Below are 24,568 nucleotides of genomic sequence, written 5' to 3' on the forward strand. Positions count from 1 at the left end.
TCTCTCTGGGGTATTCCTGTTACTGGGCCCATCTGTAGGAGACACACAGTGACTGAGTACATGGTATATATGTGATTATCCTGGGAATACAGAGGACGAGGACATCTCTCTGGGGTATCTCTGTTACTGGCCCCATCTGTAGGAGACACACAGTGACTGAGGACATGGTATATATGTGATTATCCTGGGAATACAGAGGACGGAGACATCTATCTGGGGTATCTCGGTTACTGGGCCCATCTGTAGGAGACACGCAGTGACTGAGGACATGGTATATATGTGATTATCCTGGGAATACAGAGGACGGGGACATCTCTCTGGGGTATCTCTGTTACTGGGTCCATCTATAGGAGACACGCAGTGACTGAGGACATGGTGTATATGTGATTATCCTGGGAATACAGAGGACGGGGACATCTCTCTGGGGTATCTCTGTTACTGGGCCCATCTGTAGGAGACACACAGTGACTGAGGACATGGTATATATGTGATTATCCTGGGAATACAGAGGACGGGGACATCTCTCTGGGGTATTCCTGTTACTGGGCCCATCTGTAGGAGACACACAGTGACTGAGTACATGGTATATATGTGATTATCCTGGGAATACAGAGGACGGGGACATCTCTCTGGGGTATCTCTGTTACTGGGCCCATCTGTAGGAGACACGCAGTGACTGAGGACATGGTGTATATGTGATTATCCTGGGAATACGGAGGATGGGGACATCTCTCTGGGGTATCTCTGTTACTGGGCCCATCTGTAGGAGACACACAGTGACTGAGGACATGGTATATATGTGATTATCCTGGGAATACGGAGGACGGGGACATCTCTCTGGGGTATCTCTGTTACTGGCCCCATCTGTAGGAGACACGCAGTGACTGAGGACATTGTATATATGTGATTATCCTGGGAATACGGAGGGCGGGGACATCTCTCTGGGGTATCTCTGTTACTGGGCCCATCTGTAGGAGACACACAGTGACTGAGGACATGGTATATATGTGATTATCCTGGGAATACAGAGGACGGGGACATCTCTCTGGGGTATCTCTGTTACTGGGTCCATCTATAGGAGACACGCAGTGACTGAGTACATTGAATACATGTGAGATTAGCAGATGATAAGTGAACAATATCACGTACAATAAAATTAAGTCTCTTCTTACCCAGTGATGTGAGGGGCTGGTGATTATCCATCATCACATCCTTGTTCAGATCCTTGTGTTCCCCCTCCTCCATGGAGAGATAGACAGTGACATCCTGACACCTTATCGGAACCTGACACACACAATGATACAGTCATCACCCAGACACATCCCCCGATGTTACTGTATAATGCCCCATTCCCAGCAGTCACATCCCCCGTTGTTACTGTATAATGTCCCATTCCCAGCTGTCACCTCGGTACTTGTGTACTTTCACGGCGCCCAATATATCGGATGTGATATCGGCCGATATATCCGCCAATATATCGAGGCGATGATTTACCTGTTCATAACCCCACTATCCACTACACATGCAGTTAAATTTATATTGTGTGGCGAGCGCAGCGAACCGCCGAGCCTGAAGCGTGGCAAGCGTAGCGAGCCCCACGAGGGGACACTGAATACTGCGCTCGCCGTAGTGGATAGTGGGGTTACGAACATGTAAAAAAATTGCATCGGATCGCATCGATATATCGGCCGATATCGCATCGGATATATTGGCCAATATCGCATCCGATATATCGGGCGCTGTGAAACTACACAAGTACCGTCACCTCTTCGGTCACATTCCCCGGTGTTATTGTATAATGCCCCATTCCCAGCAGTTACCTCTCCGGTCACATCCCCCGGTGTTACTGTATAACATCCCATTCCCAGCAGTCACCTCTCCGGTCACATCTCCTGGTGTTACTGTATAATGTCCCATTTCCAGCAGTCACCTCTCCGGTCACATCCCCCGGTGTTACTGTGTAACGCCCCATTCCCAGCAGTCTCCTCTCCTGTCACATCCCCCGGTGTTACTGTATAATGTCCCATTCCCAGCAGTCACCTCTCCGGTCACATCCCCCGGTGTTACTGTATAATGTCCCATTCCCAGCAGTCACCTCTCCGGTCACATCCCCCGGTGTTACTGTATAACATTCCATTCCAAGCAGTCACCTCTCCGGTCACATCCCCCGGTGTTACTGTATAATGTCACATTCCCAGCAGTCACCTCTCCGGTCACATCCCCCGGTGTTACTGTATAATGTCCCATTCCCAGCAGTCACCTCTCCGGTCACATCCCCCGGTGTTACTGTATAATGTCCCATTCCCAGCAGTCACCTCTCCGGTCACATCTCCTGGTGTTACTGTATAATGTCCCATTCCCAGCAGTCACCTATCCGGTCACATCCCCCGGTGTTACTGTATAACATCCCATTCCCAGCAGTCACCTCTCCGGTCACATCCCCCGGTGTTACTGTATAATGTCACATTCCCAGCAGTCACCTCTCCGGTCACATCCCCCGGTGTTACTGTATAATGTCCCATTCCCAGCAGTCACCTCTCCGGTCACATCCCCCGGTGTTACTGTATAATGTCCCATTCCCAGCAGTCACCTCTCCGGTCACATCTCCTGGTGTTACTGTATAATGTCCCATTCCCAGCAGTCACCTATCCGGTCACATCCCCCAGTGTTCCTGCATAACGTCCCATTCCCAGCAGTCACCTCTCCAGTCACCCTCCTCCCCCCATGCGTTACTGTATAATGTCCCATTCCCAGCAGTCACCTCACCGGTCACATCCCCCAGTGTTACTGTATAACGTCCCATTCCCAGCAGTCACATCCCCCGGTGTTACTGTATAATGTCCCATTCCCAGCAGTCACATCCCCCGGTGTTACTGTATAATGCTCCATTCCCAGCAGTCACCTCTCCGGTCACATCCCCCGGTGTTACTGTATAACGTTCCATTCCCAGCAGTCACCTCTCCCATCACATCCCCCGGTGTTACTGTATAATGTCCCATTCCCAGCAGTCACCTCTCCGGTCACATCCCCCCCGTGTTACTGTATAATGTCCCATTCCCAGCAGTCACCTCTCCGGTCACATCCCCCCGTGTTACTGTATAATGTCCCATTCCCAGCAGTCACCTCTCCGGTCAGCAGCTGAATGATCGTGTTGGTGAGTTCCAGGATCTTTGGCTCTTTGTCTCTCCCATGAATCAGTGAATAAGGTGGGGGCACCGTTATAGGGCTCTGGGTCCTGCTCAGTCCTCCTGATACACAGGGACAGATACTGGATGTCTCATGCTCACCGGATCTCTTCTTCACTAAAGTGTAACCCTGTGTATTGGAAAAAATATACTATCACTGCATACACTCCCAGTCACGTCCCTGTATTATTACTATAGATATAAGTGATGTCACAGTGACGCTCCCAGATCCCCTCACCTCCCCAGTCACGTCCCTGTATTATTACTATAGATATAAGTGATGTCACAGTGACACTCCCAGATCCCCTCACCTCCCCAGTCACGTCCCTGTATTATTACTATAGATATATGTGACGTCACAGTGACGCTCCCAGATCCCCTCACCTCCCCAGTCACGTCCCTGTATTATTACTATAGATATAAGTGATGCCACAGTGACACTCCCAGATCCCCTCACCTCCCCAGTCACGTCCCTGTATTATTACTATAGATATAAGTGATGTCACAGTGACGCTCCCAGATCCCCTTACCAGTCACGTCCCTGTATTATTACTATAGATATAAGTGATGTCACAGTGACACTCCCAGATCCCCTCACCTCCCCAGTCACGTCCCTGTATTATTACTATAGATATAAGTGACATCACAGTGACGCTCCCAGATCCCCTCACCTCCCCAGTCACGTCCCTGTATTATTACTATAGATATAAGTAATGTCACAGTGACACTCCCAGATCCCCTCACCTCCCCAGTCACGTCCCTGTATTATTACTATAGATATAAGTGACGTCACAGTGACAATCCCAGATCCCCTCACCTCCCCAGTCACGTCCCTGTATTATTACTATAGATATAAGTGACGTCACAGTGACAATCCCAGATCCCCTCACCTCCCCAGTCACGTCCCTGTATTATTACTATAGATATAAGTGACGTCACAGTGACACTCCCAGATCTCCTCACCTCCCCAGTCACGTCCCTGTGTTATTACTATAGATATAAGTGATGTCACAGTGACACTCCCAGATCTCCTCACCTCCCCAGTCACGTCCCTGTGTTATTACTATAGATATAAGTGATGTCACAGTGACACTCCCAGATCCCCTCACCTCCCCAGTCACGCCCCTGTATTATTACTATAGATATAAGTGACGTCTCAGTGACACTCCCAGATCCCCTCACCTCCCCAGTCACGTCCCTGTATTATTACTATAGATATAAGTGATGTCACAGTGACACTCCCAGATCCCCTCACCTCCCCAGTCACGTCCCTGTATTATTACTATAGATATAAGTGACATCACAGTGACGCTCCCAGATCCCCTCACCTCCCCAGTCACGTCCCTGTATTATTACTATAGATATAAGTGATGTCACAGTGACACTCCCAGATCCCCTCACCTCCCCAGTCACGTCCCTGTATTATTACTAGAGATATAAGTGACGTCACAGTGACAATCCCAGATCCTCTCATCTCCCCAGTCAGGTCCCTGTATTATTACTATAGATATAAGTGATGTCACAGTGACACTCCCAGATCCCCTCACCTCCCCAGTCACGTCCCTGTATTATTACTATAGATATAAGTGACATCACAGTGACGCTCCCAGATCCCCTCACCTCCCCAGTCACGTCCCTGTATTATTACTATAGATATAAGTGATGTCACAGTGACACTCCCAGATCCCCTCACCTCCCCAGTCACGTCCCTGTATTATTACTATAGATATAAGTGACGTCACAGTGACAATCCCAGATCCCCTCACCTCCCCAGTCACGTCCCTGTATTATTACTATAGATATAAGTGATGTCACAGTGACACTCCCAGATCTCCTCACCTCCCCAGTCACGTCCCTGTGTTATTACTATAGATATAAGTGATGTCACAGTGACACTCCCAGATCCCCTCACCTCCCCAGTCACGTCCCTGTATTATTACTATAGATATATGTGACGTCACAGTGACGCTCCCAGATCCCCTCACCTCCCCAGTCACGTCCCTGTATTATTACTATAGATATAAGTGATGCCACAGTGACACTCCCAGATCCCCTCACCTCCCCAGTCACGTCCCTGTATTATTACTATAGATATAAGTGATGTCACAGTGACGCTCCCAGATCCCCTTACCAGTCACGTCCCTGTATTATTACTATAGATATAAGTGACGTCACAGTGACAATCCCAGATCCCCTCACCTCCCCAGTCACGTCCCTGTATTATTACTATAGATATAAGTGATGCCACAGTGACACTCCCAGATCCCCTCACCTCCCCAGTCACGTCCCTGTATTATTACTATAGATATAAGTGATGTCACAGTGACGCTCCCAGATCCCCTTACCAGTCACGTCCCTGTATTATTACTATAGATATAAGTGACGTCACAGTGACAATCCCAGATCCCCTCACCTCCCCAGTCACGTCCCTGTATTATTACTATAGATATAAGTGATGTCACAGTGACACTCCCAGATCTCCTCACCTCCCCAGTCACGTCCCTGTGTTATTACTATAGATATAAGTGATGTCACAGTGACACTCCCAGATCTCCTCACCTTCCCAGTCACGTCCCTGTGTTATTACTATAGATATAAGTGATGTCACAGTGACAATCCCAGATCCCCTCACCTCCCCAGTCACGTCCCTGTATTATTACTATAGATATAGGTGATGTCACAGTGACACTCCCAGATCCTCTCACCTCCCCAGTCACGTCCCTGTATTATTACTATAGATATAGGTGATGTCACAGTGACACTCCCAGATCCTCTCATCTCCCCAGTCAGGTCCCTGTATTATTACTATAGATATAAGTGACATCACAGTGACGCTCCCAGATCCCCTCACCTCCCCAGTCACGTCCCTGTATTATTACTATAGATATAAGTAATGTCACAGTGACACTCCCAGATCCCCTCACCTCCCCAGTCAGCAGGTAGATGATCTCCAGGGTGATATTTAGTATCCTCTCAGTCATGTGACTCTGGTCCTTGTCCATCCTCGGGAAACCAGTGACGTGTCTCATACACACTGCTCTGTTGTTCTGGAACAAATAGAATTACAATTACTACCACATAGAATACATGTAACATATATGATAAAAGTAATGGTGTCCACACAAGGGGAGATGTATGCTATGCAATTGGAACTTTATACATTGAGCTATTTGAACTACATAAGATTTGGACGAGAATACACTATGTAATATAAATATGTAAAGTACATATCACATGCGATTCCCTACACAGGGTGCGATATGAACTAGACATGATGTAGTACAATAATACCTGACTGCACATACAACTTTGCCATATAATATGGATGCCCATCGCAAGGCAAAATAAACACGGGGTGAATCGCACCATTTGTGGGATCTTAACCCCTTGTGTGCCGACATCTGTGAGATGTTCAAAATGTCCACTAAAAATGCCACCGTCGCTCACATTTGTTATATAAATTCAAGTAAAAAATGTGTAAATAAAGGATATTTCCTATATAAAATACACATTACGATGAATAAAAATATTTGCTTGGTTACTTTGACAAATTCAATTATAACTCAAAGAGTTAAGAGAAATCCACACAGGGGCCTAACAGCAGCCTCTAATGCAGGCCTGGCCAACCTGTGGCTCTCCAGATGTTGTCAAACTACAAATCCCATCATGCCTCACCACAGTTTTGCTATAAGGGAGTGTTAAAATTGTGGCAAGGGATGCTGGGATTTGCAGTTTCACAACATCTGGAGAGCCACAGGTTGGCCTGTCCTGCTTAATGCTTCTCTCTCTCTCTCTCTCTCTCTCTCTCTCTCTATATATATCATACAGAGGACATTATAGTACAAGTGTTCTAGGAAATAAGACCACTACGTCCACTGTAGTGAATGGTTATCTCTAAAGAAATGTAATAGTACACCAAAGGCTGCTCAAACTGTATGATGATAATAAAACTAATATGATATCAGAGACAGGTAACCCTGGTAATAATGAATAATAAATAATAATGTAAATAAAAAAAATAAAGCAGAGGCTGCTTAACTGTATAACAACACTTGAGGCTGCTCCCACGGTTTAACATTTGTAATAGGACACCAGTGGCTGCTCCTCCTGCATAACAATTCTAACAGGACACCAGAGGCTGCTCCCCCTGTATAACATTTGTAACAGGCCGCCACATGTTGCTCCCTCTGTATAAAGAACACAAGATACTACTCCCCATTTATAACATTTACAACAGGATGCCGCAGGCCGCTCCCCCTCGTATAACAGGACGCCGCAGGCCGCTCCCCCTCGTATAACAGGACCCCGCAGGCCACCATAACCCCCCCCCCCCACACACACACACACACACACGTCGCGGACCGCCCCCCCCCCCCGTATAACAGGATGGCGCAAGCCGCTCCCCCTCGTATAACAGGACGCCGCAGGCCACCATAACCCCCCCACCCCCCCCACACACACACATGTCGCGGACCGCCCCCCCCCCCGTATAACAGGATGGCGTGGACCGCTCTCCCTGTATAAAAGGCTGCCACAGTCTGCTCCCCCTGTATAACAGGAGGACACCACAGTCCGCTCCCCCTGTAAATCAGGACACGCAGCCCGCTCCCCCTGTATAACAGGACACCGCAGGCTGCTCCCCCTGTATAACAGGACACCGCAGGCTGCTCCCCCTGTATAACAGGACACCGCAGGCTGCTCCCCCTGTATAACAGGACACCGCAGGCCGCTCCCCCTATATTACAGGACAGGGATGTACTAAAAGGAATGACAGTGGAATGACACTGGTGATAAGGAATGCCAATTGACTATAATGGGAGAAAATGACTTTTATATTAATATTTCTGAAATTATTGCACATATCAACTATATTTTAGGTATAGTTCTTGCTAAGACCATTACACATATGTTACATGCAGAATGACGCGGAATGACGGCTGCCTCCTATGGAATGACGGCCTTTTAATTTGCCATCCTGAAGCCAAAATAGCATTAAAATAGCTCCATTATGCGATATTAAGACCCCGATGTTACGGTGATCCCCATAGCGCACGCGCTCATCCTTTTCCAAATATGCCCGCCTACACCCCTGCTCTCGTAAACATGTCACATGACGCGGAATGACGGCTGCCTCCTATGGAATGACGGCCTTTTAATTCGCCATCCTGAAGCCAAAATAGCATTAAAATAGCACAGTGGAATGACATATGTGTAATGGTCTTAGCAAGAACTATACCTAAAATATAGTTGATATGTGCAATAATTTCAGAAATATTAATATAAAAGTCATTTTCTCCCATTATAGTCAATTGGCATTCCTTATCAGCAGTGTCATTCCACTGTCATTCATTTTAGTATGTCCCTACAGGACACCACAGGCCGCTCCCCCTGTATAACAGGACACTACAGGCTGCTCCCCCTGTATAATAACACCAGGGCAGCACAATACCATCACCTGCTGCCAGATACAGCAATGTCTTCTCTCGGTCCCCCGTAACTTAATCACCGTGGCTGCTGGAAGTGAGAGGCCTCCGGTAAGGTCAGCAGCGCTGCCCCAGCAGGGAGCCGAGATGCTGCAGCCGCCAGGCACTGAACTCGGGGATTGGTCTACGGGAAAATGGCCACCGCTCCCTCACACAAGGAACAGTGGTTATGTGGAGCCTTACTAGTCGTATATACTGCATGGAATCTATCAGCTACCGGTGACCTCACATCACATAACTCTCTCTTTGCATTCTCCTAGGGGCAATTACCGCTTCTAGCAGTCCGGCAGTGATGTCCCAGAGTCCTCATACAGCGGCGGACATTTTGTTGTGGTTTGTACTCAGCTCCCAGACTCCCCCGCGGCTGTAGCCAGAGTGTGTGGGGTAGAGTGGGAGGAGCTGTGTTACCAGGGAAACGTTCCTTCCTGGTGTGCATGGCTGGGGCAGCGCTGCTGATCTTACCTGAGGCCTCTCACTTCCAGCAGCCGCGGTGATTAAGTTACCGGGAACCGAGAGAAGATATTGCTGTATCTGGCAGCAGGGGATGATATTGTGCTGCCCTGGTGTTATTATACAGGGGGAGCAGCCTGTAGTGTCCTGTTATACAGGGGGAGCGGCCTGTGGTGTCCTGTAATATAGGGGGAGCGGCCTGCGGTGTCCTGTTATACAGGGGGAGCAGCCTGCGGTGTCCTGTTATACAGGGGGAGCAGCCTGCGGTGTCCTGTTATACAGGAGGAGCGGGCTGCGTGTCCTGATTTACAGGGGGAGCGGACTGTGGTGTCCTCCTGTTATACAGGGGGAGCAGACTGTGGCAGCCTTTTATACGGGGAGAGCGGTCCGCGACACCCCGTTATGTGTGTGTGTGTGTGTGTGTGTGGGGGGGGGGGTTATGGTGGCCTGCGGCGTCCTGTTATACGAGGGGGAGCGGCCTGCGGCATCCTGTTGTAAATGTTATAAATGGGGAGTAGTATCTTGTGTTCTTTATACAGAGGGAGCAACATGTGGCGGCCTGTTACAAATGTTATACAGGGGGAGCAGCCTCTGGTGTCCTGTTAGAATTGTTATGCAGGAGGAGCAGCCACTGGTGTCCTATTACAAATGTTAAACCGTGGGAGCAGCCTCAAGTGTTGTTATACAGTTAAGCAGCCTCTGCTTTATTTTTTTATTTACATTATAATTAATTATTCATTATTACCAGGGTTACCTGTCTCTGATATCATATTAGTTTTATTATCATCATACAGTTTGAGCAGCCTTTGGTGTACTATTACATTTCTTTAGAGATAACCATTCACTACAGTGGACGTAGTGGTCTTATTTCCTAGAACACTAGTACTATAATGTCCTCTGTATGATATATATATTATATATATATAGATATAGATATAGATATATATAGATAGATAGATATATAGAGAGAGAGAAGCATTTGCAGGACAGGCCAACCTGTGGCTCTCCAGATGTTGTGAAACTGCAAATCCCAGCATCCCTTGCCACAATTTTAACACTCCCTTATAGCAAAACTGTGGTGAGGCATGATGGGATTTGTAGTTTGACAACATCTGGAGAGCCACAGGTTGGCCAGGCCTGCATTAGAGGCTGCTGTTAGGCCCCTGTGTGGATTTCTCTTAACTCTTTGAGTTATAAGTGAATTTGTCAAAGTAACCAAGCAAATATTTTTATTCATCGTAATGTGTATTTTATATAGGAAATATCCTTTATTTACACATTTTTTACTTGAATTTATATAACAAATGTGAGCGACGGTGGCATTTTTAGTGGACATTTTGAACATCTCTCACAGATGTCGGCACACAAGGGGTTAAGATCCTACAAATGGTGCGATTCACCCCGTGCTTATTTTGCCTTGCGATGGCCACTACCGTGTCATCCATATTATATGGCAAAGTTGTATGTGCAGTCAGGTATTATTGTACTACATCAGGTCTAGTTCATATCGCACCCTGTGTAGGGAATCGCATGTGATATGTACTTTACATATTTATATTACATAGTGTAGTCTAGTCCAAATCTTATGTAGTTCAAATAGCACAGTGTATAAAGTTCCAATTGCATAGCATACATCTCCCCTTGTGTGGACACCATTACTTTTATCATATATGTTACATGTATTCTATGTGGTAGTAATTGTAATTCTATTTGTTACAGAACAACAGAGCAGTGTGTATGAGACACGTCACTGGTTTCCCGAGGATGGACAAGGACCAGAGTCACATGACTGAGAGGATACTAAATATCACCCTGGAGATCATCTACCTGCTGACTGGGGAGGTGAGGAGATCTGGGGGTGTCACTGTGACATCACTTATATCTATAGTAATAACACAGGGACGTGACTGGGGAGGTGAGGAGATCTGGGAGTGTCACTGTGACATCACCTATATCTATAGTAATAATACAGGGACGTGACTGGGGAGGTGAGGGGATCTGGGATTGTCACTGTGACATCACTTATATCTATAGTAATAACACAGGGACGTGACTGGGGAGGTGAGGAGATCTGGGAGTGTCACTGTGACATCACTTATATCTATAGTAATAACACAGGGACGTGACTGGGGAGGTGAGGAGATCTGGGAGTGTCACTGTGACATCACTTATATCTATAGTAATAATACAGGGACGTGACTGGGGAGGTGAGGGGATCTGGGATTGTCACTGTGACGTCACTTATATCTATAGTAATAATACAGGGACGTGACTGGGGAGGTGAGGGGATCTGGGAGTGTCACTGTGACATCACTTATATCTATAGTAATAATACAGGGACGTGACTGGGGAGGTGAGGGGATCTGGGAGCGTCACTGTGATGTCACTTATATCTATAGTAATAATACAGGGACGTGACTGGGGAGGTGAGGGGATCTGGGAGCGTCACTGTGACATCACTTATATCTATAGTAATAATACAGGGACCTGACTGGGGAGATGAGAGGATCTGGGAGTGTCACTGTGACATCACTTATATCTATAGTAATAACACAGGGACGTGACTGGGGAGGTGAGGAGATCTGGGAGTGTCACTGTGACATCACTTATATCTATAGTAATAATACAGGGACGTGACTGGGGAGGTGAGGGGATCTGGGATTGTCACTGTGACGTCACTTATATCTATAGTAATAATACAGGGACGTGACTGGGGAGGTGAGGGGATCTGGGAGTGTCACTGTGACATCACTTATATCTATAGTAATAATACAGGGACGTGACTGGGGAGGTGAGGGGATCTGGGAGCGTCACTGTGACGTCACTTATATCTATAGTAATAATACAGGGACGTGACTGGGGAGGTGAGGGGATCTGGGAGTGTCACTGTGACATCACTTATATCTATAGTAATAATACAGGGACGTGACTGGTAAGGGGATCTGGGAGCGTCACTGTGACATCACTTATATCTATAGTAATAATACAGGGACGTGACTGGGGAGGTGAGGGGATCTGGGAGTGTCACTGTGGCATCACTTATATCTATAGTAATAATACAGGGACGTGACTGGGGAGGTGAGGGGATCTGGGAGCGTCACTGTGACGTCACTTATATCTATAGTAATAATACAGGGGCGTGACTGGGGAGGTGAGGGGATCTGGGAGTGTCACTGTGACGTCACTTATATCTATAGTAATAATAAAGGGACGTGACTGGGGAGGTGAGGGGATCTGGGAGCGTCAGTGTGACATCACTTATATCTATAGTAATAATACAGGGACATGACTGGTTAGGTGAGGGGATCTGGGAGTGTCACTGTGACATCACTTATATCTATAGTAATAATACAGGGACGTGACTGGGGAGGTGAGGGGATCTGGGAGTGTCACTGTGACGTCACTTATATCTATAGTAATAATACAGGGACGTGACTGGGGAGGTGAGGGGATCTGGGAGTGTCACTGTGACATCACTTATATCTATAGTAATAATACATGGACGTGACTGGGGAGGTGAGGGGATCTGGGAGCGTCACTGTGACATCACTTATATCTATAGTAATAATACAGGGATGTGACTGGGGAGGTGAGGGGATCTGGGAGAGTCACTGTGACGTCACTTATATCTATAGTAATAATACATGGACGTGACTGGGGAGGTGAGGGCATCTGGGAGTGTCACTGTGACGTCACTTATATCTATAGTAATAATACAGGAACATGACTGGGGAGGTGAGGGGATCTGGGAGTGTCACTGTGACGTCACTTATATCTATAGTAATAATACAGGGGCGTGACTGGGGAGGTGAGGGGATCCTTGAGTGTCACTGTGACGTCACTTATATCTATAGTAATAATAAAGGGACGTGACTGGGGAGGTGAGGGGATCTGGGAGCGTCAGTGTGACATCACTTATATCTATAGTAATAATACAGGGACATGACTGGTTAGGTGAGGGGATCTGGGAGTGTCACTGTGACATCACTTATATCTATAGTAATAATACAGGGACGTGACTGGGGAGGTGAGGGGATCTGGGAGTGTCACTGTGACGTCACTTATATCTATAGTAATAATACAGGGACGTGACTGGGGAGGTGAGGGGATCTGGGAGCATCACTGTGACATCACTTATATCTATAGTAATAAAACAGGGACGTGACTGGGGAGGTGAGGGGATCTGGGAGTGTCACAGTGACATCACTTATATCTATAGTAATACTACAGGGACGTGACTGGGGAGGTGAGGGGATCTGGGAGCGTCACTGTGACATCACTTATATCTATAGTAATACTACAGGGACGTGACTGGGGAGGTGAGGGGATCTGGGAGTGTCACTGTGACATCACTTATATCTATAGTAATAATACAGGGATGTGACTGGGGAGGTGAGGGGATCTGGGAGAGTCACTGTGACGTCACTTATATCTATAGTAATAATACAGGAACATGACTGGGGAGGTGAGGGGATCTGGGAGTGTCACTGTGACGTCACTTATATCTATAGTAATAATACAGGGGCGTGACTGGGGAGGTGAGGGGATCTGGGAGTGTCACTGTGACGTCACTTATATTTATAGTAATAATAAAGGGACGTGACTGGGGAGGTGAGGGGATCTGGGAGCATCACTGTGACATCACTTATATCTATAGTAATAATACAGGGACGTGACTGGGGAGGTGAGGGGATCTGGGAGTGTCACTGTGACGTCACTTATATCTATAGTAATAATACAGGGACGTGACTGGGGAGGTGAGGGGACCTGGGAGTGTCACTGTGACGTCACTTATATCTATAGTAATAATACAGGGATGTGACGAGGGAGGGGATCTGGGAGCGTCACTGTGACATCACTTATATCTATAGTAATAATACAGCGACGTGACTGGGGAGGTGAGGGGATCTGGGAGTGTCACTTTGGCATCACTTATATCTATAGTAATAATACAGGGACGTGACTGGGGAGGTGAGGGGATCTGGGAGTGTCACTGTGACATCACTTATTTCCTTTTCAGGGTCCATGGGTCCCACAGGGGACATCGGGGTTGTAGGTGGATCCAGGGGGTCCGAGGCACCAATCAGCGAAGCTTCTTAAGATTTCCCAGGATGCCCGGGCCCTCTCCCCCACAACCCCGCCTCCAGGCTCACACAGCTCAGTTTTTGTTTGGTGCCTGCAGGAAGCAGACGCACCTTTATATCAGCGGGGGTTACCTCACTGAGGTAACCCCATTAAAGCTTATTTTTATTTTTAATTTTTACTTTTCTATTTTTAAACTTTTTAAATCTGCCGCTTCAGCGGCAGAAGCCGCTTCGCGGCTGAGGCTGCTCACCGCCGTCAATCACTGACGGCGGAGCGAGCAGCTACGTCACCCTCCCGGCGCCGGCTCCATCCAAAGACGCCTGTCACGGAGGACCTCGGCGGGGGAGACCACGACGCCTAGCACCGCCGACGGTCTCCCCCGGGCAGCGTGGCCGGAATCGAGGGCAGGTAAGGCTCCATTAGGAGCGCAAACCGCTGCTATACTGCGCTAGCGTGGGAGACGCACGCGGTAGCTGGCGTGGGTACACGCTTCGGCCTGGGACCCCACTAGACCACCGGGGACTGAGCGCAGGCCGGGGCAGAGGGACCCCATTATTTAACAGGCTCCACATAGCCCCGGTGGGGGAAGTCCAGCAAGGGGAGGTGGCGTCTGGCCTGCAGCCCCTCTCCCAGCTTTGGCGCCAATCTCGCAAGGGATCTGCCGTTCCATTAGCTGCATTAACCCTGTGCCCGCCCCCCTTCTCTCAGACCAGCGCCATTTCCACAGGCACAGTAGTCAGAGAGAGGGCACAGTCTCCCCTGTGAAACCGTTTACTGACTAAGTAATCGCTTTCACAGACACCCTAAATCCCCCTTACTCCAATAGAGTTCAAGCGGTTGATACAGGGTGTGACAGCATTTATAGGCTGTGGCTGTATGTAAATGCTTGTGTATGTGACTGCAATGTGCTAGTTCTTTTACTTTCATTTCTGTCAGTACTTCTGCACTGTCCACTGTATTTCTCTCATCTTCTGAGGAGGATGACAGAGGTTTAATCCTCTAGGGTCACATACACTCAGTGATATCACTCTAGGTTTTCCTCTGTGGTATATACCTATTGTGCACTGTAACCCCCCCACTTTGGGTTTGTTTGCATTATATCCAAACGGGGGTGCAACCAGACAGAGTTTACAAAGCTCCTGTCCTGCAAGAGCTGTGCTGCAGGCCTGTCTAACAGGATGTCTTCCAGGACGGGTTATGTGTTATTCACTTTATCACCCCCCCTGGCCAGTCCTCTGCCACGGTGGTTTCCCACAACCTCCCTGGGCAGCCTAACAACAGTCACTAGGCAACCTATTGGATTGCCTTTGACCCCCTACTGCACCCTCTGTAGTCCAGCCCCCTCCACCTTGGTGGGAGGCCCGGTCTACCTCTGTGCAGATCTGGCAGCAGTTTTCGGTAGCTAGGCAACACCTGCTACCTGACGCTGCACTACCTAATAGGTTTCTGTTAACAATTGCTCTCTGTAGCACAGATTGTCACAGATCACAAGGGGGAAAATAATGTTAATGTCATCAATATTCATAATGACAATATGATGCTATGCCTACAGCGCTCCTGCTTCAAAGCAGGGACAACTGATGTGGCAGCTCTCACTCATACAATCCGTGAGGTGTTAATGTCGGACTTGGTGAAGCCTGAACCTACTGCTAAAACCAGAGATGGTTTTTAATAAAAGCAGAAACTAACCCTAATGCCCTCATTCAGACCACTTCAGGTAATCAGGAGGGATTAAGGCGCTAATCAGGTTTGTGAACCACGACTACTCCCTTGGTTTATTCTAAGGTATCCTTCAATACTGTTGGTCACTTCAGGATTGATATTAAAAGACCCCTACCAAGGTGTTTGAAACATTCCTTAAGGGCCATATCCCCATTCACTGGGAAGGACCTCTATTGACATGGCTAAAGCCACTTTATACAGGTCCTAGAAGACTCCTCTGAGGATGCGAAGTTATGTGTACTTCACATTAAACAAGCAGCATTATATACATATATATATATATATATATATACATAGGAGCTATATCAGAGGCTGGCACTGTCGCTGCCCTGACATCCACCAGCTTCATTCAGGCCAGCCGTATCATTTGCCCAATACAGGGAAAGTGTACCTGGAGTCCTGGCAGACCTTGGAACTTTTACCTTTTTAAGGGTAAAAATTCATTTGGGGAAAGGCCTTAACAAGTTTGTGGCCTCTCTGACTGCTGCCAGAATGGCGTGTCTATCCACGGCTTTACCTCAAAAAGGAAAGCCTGAGATCAGTCCTATTCTAGGACCAATCATGCCATTAAGGCAAGCCCAAGCATGGGCCGCTACAGGCTCCTGCCCATCCCGGCAACCACCTGCATAACGGCCCCTCCACAGGGGGAACACCAAGCGGGAGGCTGACTTCTTGTCTTCCTCACCTGCAGCCATACCACACTGGATATCACATATCTCGTCCAATCCTGGAAAACAGTGTTGGACCTGGTTGCTAAGTGGATCGGAGTCCACATGGGAACACCAGGTGCTGTAGGAACACCAGTGACTATACATAAAAAGGATGCCTGGGTAAAGGAAGTTGTGTCACAGGGATACTCCATCTCATTCAGAAAGACCTCTCGCACTAAGGTCTTTGCACGGGTCTACTTCACAATTCAGACTAAGCAGAACAATTATTAAAATAAAAAAGGTCTGCTACGGTCATCCCTCACCACTAGAGAAGACTCCGCTACTACTCGTCTTTGGTCCTGGTTCTAAAATGGAACTTACAGGCCAATTCTAAAACTGAAGTCTCTTTAAGGTGGTGCAGGGTTCAAAGTTTCGGATGGAAACTTTAAGGACAATAATCCTACCTATGGAACGGGGGATTAAATAGTCACCCTGGGCATTCGGGACGCTTACTGGCATGTCACAATTCTGCCAGCACACCAGAAATATTTCAGGTTTGCTATTTAAAATAGCCATTTCCAATTCTAGGCCTTCTACTTGGCTTAGCCACAGCCCCAGGATTTTCACAAAAATCATGGCACTTATGGCTGAACATCTCCACCGTCTGGGTATCCGAGTCTTTCTATATATAGATGACCTACTACTGGTGGCCAAGTCCCTATTATTGCTGTTATCTCACCTATAGATAACAATCAGGACACTCCAACATCTCGGTTGGCTCCTCTCGCAACAAATGTGGCATTTGGAGAGCTACCCTGGACACTCAGTCATGGAGGATGTCTCTTCTCAGGGACAAGGACAATTCTCTGCAACACCAAATATGGGTGTTTTTTTGCAGAGTCCCAGAGTCTTAAGCCACTGGGCGCAATGAAAATCTTAGGATTAATGATGTCAATGTTTGAACATGGTGGAGTGGGCACAGTTTCATTTTTGCCCTCTCAACACCTCATTCTGACAAAACGGATGGACAATATCAGGGCCACATTTCTCAAGTCAATGTCCCTTCTGGTTCTAAGAATGGACGATCCTCACTTACGACGCCACCCTTCGAGGCTGGGATACATTAGCTTACTCCCGAGCCTTGCAGGGCGTATGGACCAATCCAAACACACGTCTCTCCATCACTGTGTTGGAGCTTCGGGCAGCTTACAATGCCCTAATCCGCTCTCAGGACCTTCTTCAGAAGAACCCGGTCCTGATCAGAGCAGACAAGGCCATGGCTGTGGTGTACATACTTGACCAAGGAGACCCTCGCACACTACTGCTCTCCAAGTAGTCTCTAGGATCTCTTCCTGGGCGAAACAGTGTCTTCTGGCTCTGTCTGCGATCTTCATCCCAGCAGTTCTAAATTGGAAAACAGATCCCTAAATAGACTTCCATCGGGGGGAGTGGTCACTCCATCCAGAGTTGTTCGCCCTCCTCAAAGACCGATGGGACCTACCAGACGTGGACTTAATGGTGTCCAGACACAACAAAAGTGTCAACATTCGGGTCAGGGTACAGGGATCCTCAAGCTAGCTTCATGGATGCCCTTGCAGTTCCAAGGAATTATCATCTTCCGTATGCCTTCCCACCAAGATCCATGATTCCCAGGGTAATCAGGATATTCAAACAGGGAGGCGGGAATCTCGTTCTGATAGCTCCAGCCTGGCCACTCAGCACCGGTATGTGGACCTTCTACAAATGTCCTCCCAACCACCCTTCCTCTTAACTTTCGGGTGGTCTCATACTCGAGGACCTTGTCAGCGCCTGTCTTTGATAGCGTGGCGCTTGAAACTACTTTACTGTAAAGTTAAAGTTTTTCTTCCAAAAAGGTCATGATTCAGGCGTGCAAGCCAGCATCATTCAGAATTTATTACCAAATATGGCACACCTACTGTATGTGGTGTACGGCTAGGAAGTTTGATCCAACGGTTTTCAAGGTGGCCAGAATTCTGGCATTCCTACAAAAGGGTCTGAACAAAAGGGTCTGAACATTGGACTAAGACTGCCGTCTCTGAAAATCCAAGTCTCACCATTATCCATCTCGGTTCATATGAAATTAACCTTCTTACCGGAGGTACGTACACTCCTACAAGGAGTGATTCTTTTTCACCTCCATATGTTCCTCCTACAAATCAGTGGGATTTGTCACTCGTACTGCAGGCCTTAATCAGGCCTCCTTTCGAGCCGCTACAAGTGGCGGATTTCAAAAGGTTGACAGACAAGATAGTATTTGTCTTGGTCATTGCTTCCGCAAGATATGTCAGCTTTCTCATGTAAGCTCCTCTCCTCATATTTCATCCCAATAGGGATGTTGTGGACTAAAACATCGCACCTTCTAAAGTTGGTCTCCAGATTCCACATCAATCAGGAGATTGTGATTCTGGCATTTAACACGGAATATCTCTCTACAGAGGAATGCTTATTGGATGTGGTCAGGGCTCTGACCATCTACATTGACCGTACTAAGACGGTCAGAAAATCTAACTTCCTTTTCGTGGTTTATGAATTCCACAAAAAGGGTTGGCCAGCGAGCAAACAGACTATTGCTCGCTGGATCTGCATGGCTATTCCAGATGCTTATTGGCAGGATAATCTGCCTTTTCCTCCTTCCACCAAAGCACACTCTTCCAGAGCGGCTGACCTATCATGGGCAACACGCCAAGGTGCTTTGGCCGAACAGCTGTGCAAGGCTGCAACGTGGTCACCTGTTCATACCTTCATTAAGTTCTATGCTTTTGACACGTTTGCCTCCCAGGATTCCTCCTTTGGTCGTCGGGTACTTCTGACACCTCAGGCAAATTCCCTCCCTTGAAATACGGCTTGTGACATCCCCGATGTCCCCTGTGGGACCCATGGACCCTGAAAAGGAAAAGGAAAGTTATGGTAGAACCTACCTTTGTTAACTTTCTTTCCTTGAAGTCCATGGGAACCACAGGGCGCCCTCCCTTCAATTTGTTCCTGAGGTATCCCTAGGTGTGATATACTGCACTGTGACCTTTAACGACCATAGTCTTGTTCATGTACCGTGATATGTATGTATGTGTACTTGGACATGTGTTCTCTCTGTCCTCTTCTTTTCTCCGCTTCCTGCTTACGGCTTGTTACCAAAACTGAGCTGTGTGAGCCTGGAGGCGGGGTTATAGGGGAGAGGGCCCGGGCATCCTGGGAAATCTTAAGAAGCTTCGCTGATTGGTGCCTCGGACCCCCTGGATCCACCTACAACCCCGATGTCCCCTGTGGTTCCCATGGACTTCAAGGAAAGAAAGTTAACAAAGGTAGGTTCTACCATAACTTTCCTTATCTATAGTAATAATACAGGGACGTGACTGGGGAGGTGAGGGGATCCGGGAGTTTCACTGTGGCATCACTTATATCTATAGTAATAACACAGGGACGTGACTGGGGAGGTGTGGGGATCTGGGAGCGTCACTGTGACATCACTTATATCTATAGTAATAATACAGGGACGTGACTGGGGAGGTGAGGAGATCTGGGAGTGTCACAGTGACATCACATATATCTATAGTAATAATACAGGGACGTGACTGGGGAGGTGAGGGGATCTGGGATCGTCACTGTGACATAACTTATATCTATAGTAATAATACAGGGACGTGACTGGGGAGGTGAGGGGATCTGGGAGTGTCACTGTGACATCACTTATATCTATAGTAATAATACAGGGAGGTGACTGGGGAGGTGAGGGGATCTGGGAGCGTCACTGTGACATCACTTATATCTATAGTAATAATACAGGGACGTGACTGGGGAGGTCACGGGATCTGGGAGTGTCACTGTGACGTCACTTATATCTATAGTAATAATACAGGGACGTGACTGGGAGTGTATGCAGTGATAGTATATTTTTTCCAATACACAGGATTACACTTTAGTGAAGAAGAGATCCGGTGAGCATGAGACATCCAGTATCTGTCCCTGTGTATCAGGAGGACTGAGCAGGACCCAGAGCCCTATAACGGTGCCCCCACCTTACTCACTGATTCATGGGAGAGACAAAGAGCCAAAGATCCTGGAACTCACCAACACGATCATTCAGCTGCTGACCGGAGAGGTGACTGCTGCAGTGGTGCAAGTAGAATTTTTTTCTTGGTGGTACTTATAGCCTCCACCAAAAATGGCCATGGTCATGTGTCATCAGGGGGCGTGGTCACACAAAGCTAGAGGAGTGACTAAATGACAATAGAGGCGTGGACACAGGAGACAGGGAATGAGAAACAGGGAATGACTGGGGGTGGGTTGGCTCTTGCTTGGGGGAGAGCCAGGCAGCTTGTGCTTACAATAGTGGAGCCTGCTCTTCATGCTGTCGGCGCTGCTGATGCCTGTCAGTGTGACAGGCTAAATCAGCAGTAGCCGGTAGCTGCATACAGCACCAATCATAACGCTGGGTGGGGGGGGGCTGCGGATGCATTATATTTAGACTTAAAATGAAAATAGAAATGACAGTGGATCAGGGGTAAGTGGTACTGCGTACCTGCAACATATTTCTTACAGGTACTCCGTACCACGCCGTACCCCCTTACTTGCAACACTGGACTGCTGGGAATGGGACATTATACAGTAACACGGGGGGATGTGACAGGAGAGGTGACTGCTGGGAATGGGACATTATACAGTAACACGGGGGGGATGTGATGGGAGAGGTGACTGCTGGGAATGGGACGTTATACAGTAACACCGGGGGATGTGACCGGAGAGGTGACTGCTGGGAATGGAGCATTATACAGTAACACCGGGTTATGTGATCAGAGAGGTGACTGCTGGGAATGGGACATTATACAGTAACAACGGGGGATGTGACTGCTGGGAATGGGACATTATACAGTAATACCGGGGGATGTGACTGCTGGGAATGGGACATTATACAGTAACAACGGGGGATGTGACTGCTGGGAATGGGGCATTATACAGTAACACCGGGGGATGTGATGGGAGAGGTGACTGCTGGGAATGGGACATTATACAGTAACAACGGGGGATGTGACTGCTGGGAATGGGGAATTATACAGTAACACCGGGGGATGTGATGGGAGAGGTGACTGCTGGGAATGGGGCATTATACAGTAACACCGGGGGATGTGACCAGAGAGGTGACTGCTGGGAATGGGGCATTATACAGTAGCACCGGGGATGTGACCAGAGAGGTGACTGCTGGGAATGGGACATTATACAGTAACACCGGGGGATGTGACTGCTGGGAATGGGACGTTATACAGTAACACTGGGGGATGTGACCGGTGAGGTGACTGCTGGGAATGGGACATTATACAGTAACGCATGGGGGGAGGAGGGTGACTGGAGAGGTGACTGCTGGGAATGGGACGTTATGCAGGAACACTGGGGGATGTGACCGGATAGGTGACTGCTGGGAATGGGACATTATACAGTAACACCAGGAGATGTGACCGGAGAGGTGACTGCTGGGAATGGGACATTATACAGTAACACCGGGGGATGTGACCGGAGAGGTGACTGCTGGGAATGTGACATTATACAGTAACACCGGGGGATGTGACCGGAGAGGTGACTGCTGGGAATGGGACGTTATACAGTAACACCGGGGGATGTGACCGGATAGGTGACTGCTGGGAATGGGACATTATACAGTAACACCAGGAGATGTGACCGGAGAGGTGACTGCTGGGAATGGGACATTATACAGTAACACCGGGGGATGTGACAGGAGAGGAGACTGCTGGGAATGGGGCGTTACACAGTAACACCGGGGGATGTGACCGGAGAGGTGACTGCTGGAAATGGGGCGTTACACAGTAACACCGGGGGATGTGACCGGAGAGGTGACTGCTGGAAATGGGACATTATACAGTAACACCAGGAGATGTGACCGGAGAGGTGACTGCTGGGAATGGGACGTTATACAGTAACACCGGGGGATGTGACCGGAGAGGTAACTGCTGGGAATGGGGCATTATACAATAACACCGGGGAATGTGACCGAAGAGGTGACGGTACTTGTGTAGTTTCACAGCGCCCGATATATCGGATGCGATATTGGCCAATATATCCGATGCGATATCGGCCGATATATCGATGCGATCCGATGCAATTTTTTTACATGTTCGTAACCCCACTATCCACTACGGCGAGCGCAGTATTCAGTGTCCCCTCGTGGGGCTCGCTACGCTTGCCACGCTTCAGGCTCGGTGGTTCGCTGCGCTCGCCACACAATATAAATTCAACTGCATGTGTAGTGGATAGTGGGGTTATGAACAGGTAAAACATCGCCTCGATATATTGGCGGATATATCGGCCGATATCACATCCGATATATTGGGCGCCGTGAAAGTACACAAGTACCGAGGTGACAGCTGGGAATGGGACATTATACAGTAACAACGGGGGATGTGACTGCTGGGAATGGGGCATTATACAGTAACATCGGGGGATGTGTCTGGGTGATGACTGTATCATTGTGTGTGTCAGGTTCCGATAAGGTGTCAGGATGTCACTGTCTATCTCTCCATGGAGGAGGGGGAACACAAGGATCTGAACAAGGATGTGATGATGGATAATCACCAGCCCCTCACATCACTGGGTAAGAAGAGACTTAATTTTATTGTACGTGATATTGTTCACTTATCTGCTAATCTCACATGTATTCAATGTACTCAGTCACTGCGTGTCTCCTATAGATGGACCCAGTAACAGAGATACCCCAGAGAGATGTCCCCGTCCTCTGTATTCCCAGGATAATCACATATATATACAATGTCCTCAGTCACTGTGTGTCTCCTACAGATGGGCCCAGTAACAGAGATACCCCAGAGAGATGTCCCCGTCCTCTGTATTCCCAGGATAATCACATATATACCATGTCCTCAGTCACTGTGTGTCTCCTACAGATGGGCCCAGTAACAGAGATACCCCAGAGAGATGTCCCCGTCCTCTGTATTCCCAGGATAATCACATATATACCATGTCCTCAGTCACTGTGTGTCTCCTACAGATGGGCCCAGTAACAGAGATACCCCAGAGAGATGTCCCTGTCCTCTGTATTCCCAGGATAATCACATATATACCATGTCCTCAGTCACTGTGTGTCTCCTACAGATGGGCCCAGTAACAGAGATACCCCAGAGAGATGTCCCCGCCCTCTGTATTCCCAGGATAATCACATATATACCATGTCCTCAGTCACTGCGTGTCTCCTACAGATGGGCCCAGTAACAGAGATACCCCAGAGAGATGTCCCGTCCTCTGTATTACCAGGATAATCACATATATACCATGTCCTCAGTCACTGCGTGTCTCCTACAGATGGGCCCAGTAACAGAGATACCCCAGAGAGATGTCCCCCTCCTCTATATTCCCAGGATAATCACATATATACCATGTCCTCAGTCACTGTGTGTCTCCTACAGATGGGCCCAGTAACAGAGATACCCCAGAGAGATGTCCCCGTCCTCTGTATTCCCAGGATAATCACATATATACCATGTCCTCAGTCACTGTGTGTCTCCTACAGATGGGCCCAGTAACAGAGATACCCCAGACAGATGTCCCCGCCCTCTGTATTCCCAGGATAATCACATATATACAATGTCCTCAGTCACTGCGTGTCTCCTACAGATGGGCCCAGTAACAGAGATACCCCAGAGAGATGTCCCCGTCCTCTGTATTCCCAGGATAGTCACATATATACAATGTCCTCAGTCACTGCGTGTCTCCTACAGATGGGCCCAGTAACAGAGATACCCCAGAGAGATGTCCCCGTCCTCTGTATTCCCAGGATAATCACATATATACCATGTCCTCAGTCACTGTGTGTCTCCTACAGATGGGCCCAGTAACAGAGATACCCCAGACAGATGTCCCCGCCCTCTGTATTCCCAGGATAATCACATATATACAATGTCCTCAGTCACTGCGTGTCTCCTACAGATGGGCCCAGTAACAGAGATACCCCAGA

At 48.1% G+C, this 24,568-nt stretch overlaps 2 protein-coding genes across 12 annotated transcripts in view; one reads left to right on the plus strand and one right to left on the minus strand.

Moving 5' to 3' along the window:
- The window catches only part of LOC146010042 (uncharacterized), a 224,068-nt gene extending 216,639 nt beyond the window's left edge, over positions 1 to 7,429 (minus strand). For 2 of the 4 annotated variants that reach the window (XM_083150880.1, XM_083150879.1), the window contains exons 1-4: positions 7,225 to 7,429; positions 6,110 to 6,232; positions 3,124 to 3,315; positions 1,173 to 1,284 (exon numbers count right to left, since the gene is read on the minus strand). In XM_083150880.1, the coding sequence (XP_083007006.1) occupies positions 1,173 to 1,284; positions 3,124 to 3,315; positions 6,110 to 6,232; positions 7,225 to 7,263 (466 nt within the window). In that variant the 5' untranslated portion in view covers positions 7,264 to 7,429. The remainder of the gene's footprint in view (positions 1 to 1,172; positions 1,285 to 3,123; positions 3,316 to 6,109; positions 6,233 to 7,224) is intronic. The other 2 variants (XM_083150878.1, XM_083150877.1) reach the window with 1 other exon arrangement.
- Positions 1 to 24,568, plus strand: part of LOC146010053 (uncharacterized) — a 173,072-nt gene that overhangs the window by 125,503 nt on the left and 23,001 nt on the right. The window contains exons 1-4 of one of the 8 annotated variants that reach the window (XM_083150900.1): positions 8,765 to 9,001; positions 10,838 to 10,960; positions 20,501 to 20,692; positions 23,083 to 23,194. The exons of 2 other annotated variants lie outside the window; for them this stretch is intronic. In XM_083150900.1, the coding sequence (XP_083007026.1) occupies positions 10,856 to 10,960; positions 20,501 to 20,692; positions 23,083 to 23,194 (409 nt within the window). In that variant the 5' untranslated portion in view covers positions 8,765 to 9,001; positions 10,838 to 10,855. Of the gene's footprint in view, positions 1 to 8,764; positions 9,002 to 9,049; positions 9,207 to 9,555; positions 9,806 to 10,834; positions 10,961 to 20,500; positions 20,693 to 23,082; positions 23,195 to 24,568 lie in introns of those variants that run through there. 5 more of the 8 variants (XM_083150899.1, XM_083150898.1, XM_083150896.1 and 2 more) reach the window with 5 other exon arrangements.

Source organism: Crinia signifera, chromosome 6 (genome assembly GCF_055691185.1).
Source record: "Crinia signifera chromosome 6, ASM5569118v1, whole genome shotgun sequence".
Classification (NCBI taxonomy): Eukaryota; Metazoa; Chordata; class Amphibia; order Anura; family Myobatrachidae; genus Crinia; species Crinia signifera.